Source organism: Phragmites australis, chromosome 14, assembly GCF_958298935.1.
Source record: "Phragmites australis chromosome 14, lpPhrAust1.1, whole genome shotgun sequence".
Lineage (NCBI taxonomy): Eukaryota > Viridiplantae > Streptophyta > Magnoliopsida > Poales > Poaceae > Phragmites > Phragmites australis.
In genome coordinates this window covers 21331575-21340285 of record NC_084934.1, presented here as the reverse complement: position 1 = coordinate 21340285, position 8711 = coordinate 21331575, and the positions used below count along the sequence as shown (strand labels likewise).

General features: G+C 40.5%; 1 protein-coding gene across 2 annotated transcripts; it reads left to right on the top strand.

The window, feature by feature from the left end:
- Positions 1-1534: 1534 nt before the first annotated feature.
- Positions 1535-8038, top strand: LOC133890022 (GDSL esterase/lipase At4g10955-like). 2 transcript variants are annotated; one of them, XM_062330453.1, is made up of 3 exons: positions 1535-1751; positions 3420-4424; positions 7729-8038. In XM_062330453.1, exons 1-2 carry the CDS (start codon positions 1654-1656, stop codon positions 4387-4389), a joined length of 1068 nt encoding a protein of 355 aa, XP_062186437.1. In that variant the 5' UTR covers positions 1535-1653; the 3' UTR covers positions 4390-4424; positions 7729-8038. The 2 variants fall into 2 exon arrangements, with proteins under 2 accessions (XP_062186437.1, XP_062186438.1); XM_062330454.1 differs by lacking the exon at positions 1535-1751 and adding an exon at positions 1806-2359.
- The last annotated feature ends 673 nt before the right edge of the window (positions 8039-8711 follow it).

Sequence of the window (8711 nt, the reverse complement as noted above, 5' to 3'; positions counted from 1 at the left end):
AAATACATGTCTTCAAACTTGTACCTTCTTTGACCCTCAAAAAAGGCTTGGAACATTCTTGACATGACCTCTGAAGTTTTTTGGTGAAAACTGATCTTCTTCAATTTGCTTGATAATTTTTGAAGATATAGTGCTACTTCTGAAAGTCAGTGCTATATAGACATTTAATTAATCCAAGTTACCAAACTCATAATAAAAATATTTGAATTAGCAGTTTTCAACTTTATGACATTGTGTGTAACTTTTTCAATGATTCCTACTATTTTTACACTAGATTTAAGCCAAAAGTTTGTAGTCAAGTATGTAGCTCCATCTGTATTAATTTTAGATATTTATTTATGTATTTATATGGCATCAAATAAAAAAATGATCAACTATAAAGTTGTAGATCTCGTCGAGAGCTATAATTTTCATATAAAGTTTGTCTTCATCCTGACTTAGTATGAAAAATTTATGATTTTTTTAAGATTAGCTGTCATCGACCACGGCTGAAACTTTGTTGAGATTATTTGGACATTTAAATGACCTTAAATTAAAAAAAATTCAACTACAAAGTTGTAGATGTCGTCGATGACTACAATTTTCATATAAAGTTTTTCCCATCCAACTTCGTATGAATAATTTATGAATTTTTTTAAATATGCTATCATCCATTATCATTGTCGGCTCGTCATACATGCCGACAGTGATACTCATTATCACTGTCAGTTCATAACACGAACCGGCAGTGATACTTGACGAACTATCACTACCGATTCTAGCCACGAACCGGCAGTGATAGTTCAGGTATCACTGCCGGTCAGTGTCCTCACCTGGCAGTGAAGCATCACTGCCGGCTCAAACCTTCAACCGACAGTGATGCTCTTCATCACTGCCGGCTCATAAGTCATATTGACTGATTCTTCCCGCGTGGCTTTTGAACCGACAGTGATGCCCCATCACTTTTACCCTATTAGGTACCGACTGTGATAGGCCGACATATATGACCGGTTCTGTAGTAGTGTTTGCTTTATATATCTAGCTAGCAAGTTTGTGAATGTTGGATTTACTTTAGAGATTTCTTTAATTTTTGTTGGGTCTACGAGGAGCACACTGCACAATAGTATGAGACGTGCCACAAAAATTGAGTGGAACAGATAGAATTTTTACTTGAAATATGTGTATAGATATAAACCCTCTAAAGATGAACCGTAGGCCTACATAAGTGAACAGTTATGAGCGAACGAATGTAACGAAGGGGTCAACCAAATCTGTTCATGTGCCATGCATGTGACTTGTTCTATTCATATAACCATAGAACTTCTACATCTCTATTTCATTTTTCAGCATCCAAGGAGCTCCTCATGTTTGTTGCACTTATGCATCTAAGCTCTATACTCAGCTCTTCTAGTGGACATAGTTTAAGCTGAGCTACTATGTATTATTGCAACTTGTACAAGAGGGCATTTTTTACTTTCCCGTACAAGTGGCACCACTAGCCATTACAATTGTCACTAGCGAGCGGCTGTGTACATATATGCCGCTTACAAGGCTAGCTGGCTCTTGCACGGCAAAGCAAGAGCACAAGCAGAGAAGCAATACTTGGTCTACTGCATTGCTGCCTTCCTTGATCGTCGCCGGTACCTCGGATCCTCAGTTCGATCGCATTGAACAATGGGTTCAGGCAACGATTTCGCCGTCTCTGGCCCGATGCATATGATGGCAAGAAGTGGAGTTGGTTCTTCTCCGGCGACGACGATAGAGATTGACTGGTATGCGCACGCACTCTAGCTCGATAATGATGAAACCATGCCTTTATGCTCCTCTCATTACTTCTACGCAAATCCCTTATGATTCCCTAATTAGATCATCTCCAACTATATTTCCTTTATTTCGTTTCCTTTCTGATTCCCCTTCCTATTTTTATTACCTTTATTTTCTTTTATTTCCAACAGCTTCCCTTCGAACTAATAGTGTATTTTCAGTACCGGTTCCATTTACAACCAGCACTGGTGCATGTCCGGACCCGATTTTATAATCCAATACAATTTTGGCTCACCTCGGCTCAGTCCTCACGTCCGCATCCGTAGAGCCTTATCTCTTTCCTCACGAGTCACGCCTAGCTCAGTCCTCCTCACATCTGCAGAGTGCCAGAGTCTTATCTCTTCCTCACCACAAGCCTCTCCCTCTCTCTCTCTCCCTCCCTCTTTTGAACTGGATTTCCTCCACCTCTCTCTCTCTGCTTTCTCCCCCTGCTCTGCTCCTACACTTCTCCTCCTCCCTCTCTCATCCCCTCTGCGCCGCGTGGGCGTGTGCAATGGCGGGGGATGAAGCGCGTAGCCGCCGCCCAACGAACAGCCCGCTCGTCTCCCCGGTGCAGGTGAGCTTGCTGCCCGAGTTTTTGGGATCTGTAATTCCTAGGTTGGATTGGTTCGGCGCATTCTTGGGCTTGCCTGTCCATGGCAGAACCTTGGGCGGCGCCATGTTGGTTCTTCAAGTTCTTGATGCAATCCAGTCCTGTGTTGTTTTTAGATGCTACTACTTGTGAGAGTTGCAAGGAGCTGAGGTCCATCTGAGGTTCAAGAATTGGGCAGCAGTGGAGAGCTGCCATTGGGTGCTGGCCCTGCTCTCCCAGCAGTAGGATCTGGCCCTGCTCAAGAGCATAGCTGCAGTAGACTAGTAGAGCTCATGCATCTTTTTTGTGTTGAGTTAGTGCGAGTGGCCACACTTGTATAGTGTTCTTGTGTTCATATATGGATGAGAGATGAGTCGATTTGATTGTGTTCTTGTGTTTGAGATGAGTCGAGCGTGCCGGCGGAGAGCGTCGTCGGCGGTGCGGTTAGAGCTGGCACGGTAGCAGAGAGCGCTGGCGGTACCGACAGTCAAGCCAGCTTGTTTCCTTTTTTTGTTCCCGATCCACATATCACTGCCGGTTCGTAGTTCGAACCGGCAGTGATTATGAGTTACTGTGCCGGTTGACTATCAATACCGAATAAAGAGTGTCGGTTAAAATAAACGACACTCTTATGTCTTTTTGCAGTAGTATATATTATATTTTACAGATTAATCTCCCTTTGTTTATTTCACAATAGCTTGCTCTTGTTAGTGGCTTGTGTGGTTTCTCGTAAGCTCTCTTGTATTTTAACGCATAACTTGTTATTTGATACTTGCAAGTCAAAAGGATGTGGCGCTCTACGTATACTGTCCTAATATGGATTGGTACTTTTGTCAAGAGGACACAATGCATGTAGCTATGTGCAGTACTACAGTTTATGGTGTCATGGTAGATTTTCATGAATATTCTTCGTTTTCTTTTAAAAATAAAAGGTCTAACAGAATAAATTATTTTCTAAAATGAAAATGAGTCGAAAGTTTACGATTGCAGAATCCATATGCATTGCGCAAGCTAATCTGGATCAACCGCATTTTTCTGATTTCAGGGACAACGAAGAGCACCGCCGGTGCATCACCTCCTGCCTTGTGAAAGGAACTTATGTTCTGCAGAGCGATCAAACCAGGGGCGAGGCCCTCGCGCCGGCGTGGTGGGAGAGCTTCCACTTCATCCTGCTTGAAGCGCTCGAGTGCAAGATCCCCAACTTCCTTGGACCGAATCGGTTGTTCAGCGCCATCTTTGAATACGTGCCCCCATATGGCGGGCGCCGCCACAAGTCGGCTCCACGCTACATTGTCGCCTTCCGGGGCACCATGCTAAAGGACCCCACAGCTGTTCGCGATATCTGCCTCGACGCAAGCATCGTGCTCAACCAGCACCACAGATTCAGCCGCTTCCGCAAGGCACGTGAACGGGTCGAAGAACTCATCGCCAATGGCAGTGTCACCGGCAGCAGCGACGTCTGGCTTGCGGGGCACTCGCTTGGCGCGTCGATAGCGCTGGACGTGGGGCGCGACATGGCCAGAAAGGGGTGCTACCTCCCGACGTTCCTCTTCAACCCGCCGCACGTATCACTAGCGCCGGCAGTCGACGTCCTGCCCATGACGGACGTAGCGAAGGAGCATCTGTCCGCCACGAGCTGCGTCGTGAAGTACGTACTGGGAAAGACAGTTTTGAGGTCCCACGGGGAGCGCATGGAGGCACTGTTCGAGAAGCTGTCGCCGTGGAAACCAAATCTGTACGTGCACGAGCGGGATGTCATCTGCAAGGGCTTCATCGACTACTTCAACCAACGGAAGCAGGTGCAGAAGCGGTTCCCCGGTGTGGCCATGTCGGCTACCACACTGTCGTACCGCGACATGTGCTACTCTGTGTCCGGCAAGCATAGTGAGAGGGCGCACCTCCTGCCGTCCGCATGGCTGCACAAGAACTCAAGCTCGCACGGCAACGCGCACGAGCTCCAGCAGTGGTGGCACCCGAAACTGACGTTCAACTCCGAGCTATACAGCTGGCATTGAACGTTGCTGCACAGATGCATACTAATCCAGTGCAGGTAAAAGTCCTACCCCCAATAGGTTTAGAGTCCTGATCCTCGTTGACTATTTCTCCATCTTACTTGTTTCTTTCTATTGTTCTCTAATCCCTACAAATTAAAGGAAATGCTATATTAAGGTGAAATAGGATTTTGAGAAGGTTGATGATAAGGTGAAATTAATGAGATTTTGAGAAGACTTATGATAAGATCAAATAGGGTTTTCTATAACAAACATTTAAAATGAAATGATTCTCACCCATATGGTCTTCATGGGTTGAGCATTTTGTTATAGGAGGTAGCGTTGGAGTCAAAGTTAATGTCGATCCTGGGAAATACTTACAAATAAAAAAGATAACTTAATATAGTATCAGAGCCAAAAGTCTCAAGTTCGATTCTTAGCCGGCAAAATATTTTTATTTTTATTTTTGGTGAGTTGATGCATGTAGCTCAATAGTTACCAATTTAAATAACTCGGGATCCTTATACATCGTTGGAAGATAAGCAATAAGGATTCAAAACTATAAAAAAAGCGCTTTTAAAAGAAATTAAGTAGCTGGAAAGGGAAGCATCACTATGTGAAAAACAGACTAAAGAAATACAAAATTAGTAACAAGTCGTCAGGACCCGTCATTAAAGACCCATTAGTGACAGATTCCACTACGACCCATAACTAATATACTATCTAATCTAGACCCGACATAGATCTATCACTAATGAGTAGTCATTAGTGACGGATTGTAACATGATACGTCACTTATGATAATAGTGACGGGCCAAGTTGTACCTATTATTAATGATCAACTTATCAGTGACGGGGTCGTCCTAGATCAGTCATTAGTGACCGGTCAAGTTATGGTTCATCACCAATAACGGTATTTTTCTTTTATTTTCTCTTATTTAATCTTACCTCAGCATCACTAAATGAAAAATGAAATAACGTTGTGAGAAAAAATATAGAGTTGTAAACTTTGTTTTACTCGTAACACCTAGCATTTGTCAAACACTTAAGGTACACATTGTTGTTAATTTTAATTAATTGGATTGGAGTTGATTATTTATTTTATCCTAGTTATTCGTTGTTATTCTTTTTAATTGATGGATTTACATAGCCTTTCATTTTAGAATAGATAGAATACAATAGGCTATTCATAAATTTTTTTTTCTTTTTCTTTTCTTTTTCTCTTATTTTTTTTCTCACCTCAGTAGCCTAGAATACGAATCATTGCACATTTCTGCTCAAGTATGATGTAAGGGGTAACGGCTATAGATACAAACACATGTTTTGAAAATGGTGCAGAAATTTAGGGGGCGAGAACTCAATTGCTCAAGTATGATGTAAGGGGTAACGGCTATAGATACAAACATGTGTTTTGAAAATGGTGCAGAAATTTAGGGGGTGAGAACTTAATTTTTCAAGCTGAATTTGACCTTGAGAATTAGGCAAACCCGATGAAGTAATGGAGAAATGGATGTAACTTTTTCTATAGATGTCCGTAGAGTAAAAAATGTCAAAATTGGAGTCTGTATGCAAAAATTATGCCCGTTTTATCGAAGGCATTTCGGGTCACCTATCAAATTGTGATCTTTGCATGAGATATTAAAAAATTCATAAATATTAATGCAAATTTCGATGAAGAAAAAAATTTATGTAAAATTATAAACCTCAACGAAATTTGACAAAATCAGTCATTAGTGATAGGTCATGGTTCTGACCCGTCACTAATAACCTTAGGCAAAGAAGGTTAAAAGGATAAGATATCCGATTTCTATCATAACTAAATGATAGGAGAGATGGTACATGGCTACACTTGTGAGGGGGAGGTCGCCGGTTCGATTCCCACAGAACGCGGAACGAAAACAATGTTAAAAATAGCGTGGTTTGTGGGGTATATGTGATGGGCCTACGTTTGAATGGCTTGCATGAAAAATATTTTTTTGACTTTTTTCGTGTCAAAAAACATGAAAAATATTCGTCAGTCATTAGTAACGGATCAAGATTACGACCTATCACTAATAACATACTTATTAGTGGTGGGTAACGGTTACGACCTATCACTAATGATCTCTCATTATTGACATGTTTAGAGTGACGAATATGAGATCCGTCACTAATGATGATTATCACTCGTCACTAAAGGCTTTTTTTCACGTACTGCATTTGTCGGTTAGGGGTAGACTTGTGCTCAATGAGTTGATGCTGAGTAGTCTAGCTATGTATATGTTATCAGTCTTTGAGGTTTCACAAAGAATTCTAAAAAAAATTGATTATTATAGATATAGATTTTTTTGGCAAAGTGATGAACATAAGAAGAAATACAGACTTATTAAATGGGGAATCTTATGTAGACTTAAAGAGCAAGGTTGTATGTGTATTAAAGATTTTAATGTTCAAACCAAGTGCCTACTCAGCAAATGGTTATTTGAACTTATAAACGAGGATGGATATGGCAACAAATGCTTAGAAACAAGTATTTGAAACATAAACAATTACAAAAGTACAATGAAAATTGAAAGACCCACATCTTTTGTCTAGCCTTACAATGGTTAAAGATCAATTCCCTAGTTTAGGTCTTTCAAATTTAATAATGGAAACCAAATTTGATTTTAGAAAGATAGGTAGCTTGGCTGCCCACATTGAAAGAGCAACACCCATCCTTGTACCATATAGTTTGGAAAAAAAAAACATGCTACTGTAGCTACTACTTTGAAAGACAACACACTAAATGCATCCTTTTGTAGGGCACTTGTTGGGAAGAACTTGACACAGTGGAACAGGCTAGTAGCTAGAGTTGCATTTGTGTAATTAAATGACTGTCATGCTATATTTGTATAGTCTGTACATAAGAATGGACATTTTTCGGTCCAGTCTATGTACAAGGCTATAATGAACCATGGAGTGATTCTGCAAAATTGCTTCCCCTAGAGATTAAAGCTGCCCCTTTAAAATTTAAATCTCTTTGGTACATGCAGAAGGGTGTAATTTTACAAAAGATAACTTAGCTAAGCAACAATGGCAAGGTAGTTAAAAAATATTTTTTAATAACAATGAGACTATACTGCACTTGTTTTTTTATTATCAGTTTGCTAAGTATATATGGCGATCAGTCCAAGTTGCTTTCAACCTGGAGCCACCCAACAGTGTCTCACATTTATTTGGAGCATGGTTACAACATATAGATTCCAAGAAAAAACCCCAAGTTTTGGTTTGAGCTAGTACTTTTTGTTGGCCTATATGGTTAGGTAGAAATGTTATTGTCTTTGACAAGTCAAGAGCACACTTACATATGATTATCTTCGGGGGAACTCACTGATTCGCTTCTAGGCTTTGCTATAAAAGGAGGAGACAACAAGAATGAAGATGAAGTGAGCATGCCAAGTCTTGGAAACAACTATCACAGGGATCTTCACCAAGCATGTGTGTGATGTTTACTAATAGAATTTGTCCTTAAGTTGCTTTCATTCATGCTTAAGAACTTTATGTGTGCACCATTTGTTGGCTTTCTCTTAATGAGACTTCGGCTCCAATGTTGTAATAATGAAGGGTTTCATGCATAACTTATGCAGATGCCGGAATAAAGATATTCCTTTATCTAAAAAAGTAATCAAGCCACTTACACTTATTGTTTTGGCTACTAGTCATCTCATTGGGCCGTCGATCATGTTCCTACTACCAAGCATTTTATGTTATAGAAAAGAATGCAAAGTTTTTATAAGGATAGTAGTTTTCACACATTTCAGAGAACCCAATAACTATGCCTAGCTTTCCTTTCAACAGAAAAAAAGTCAGAATTGTAAACTGAAATATCATTTGGTTCGAATAATTTACATCAACACAACGATGTTGTTTTCCACCTTCGTAAAGCTTTAGTTGGGTACATAAATAGGGTTGTCTGAGTGATATAGCCAAGGGAAGTGGTTGCAACTTACAAGAACTGTAGTAGGCTTACAAAATATGCAACGGTATTTTTCCGCTCAACTTAGCCCAACGTTTTAAAATCAAAAGCATGACGATGACAGCAATTACCAGTAGAATGATAATTGTAATTAACGTGCACTTCCTCGAGGTACTTTTCCTCTCAACTTAGCCCAAGGTTTAAAAATCAAAAGCATGACGATGACAGCAATTACCAGTAGAATGATAATTGTAATCAACGTGCACTTCCTCGACTTCTTCTGCAGGCTCTTTGCTGGTGTGCAGTGCTTTATTATGAGTTACCACATGGTTTACAACATTTTGAACCTGACAGTTGAAATGCATCAGCAAGCAAGCCTGGCAGAGTTTTCAGCAGCACACAAGCACTGATA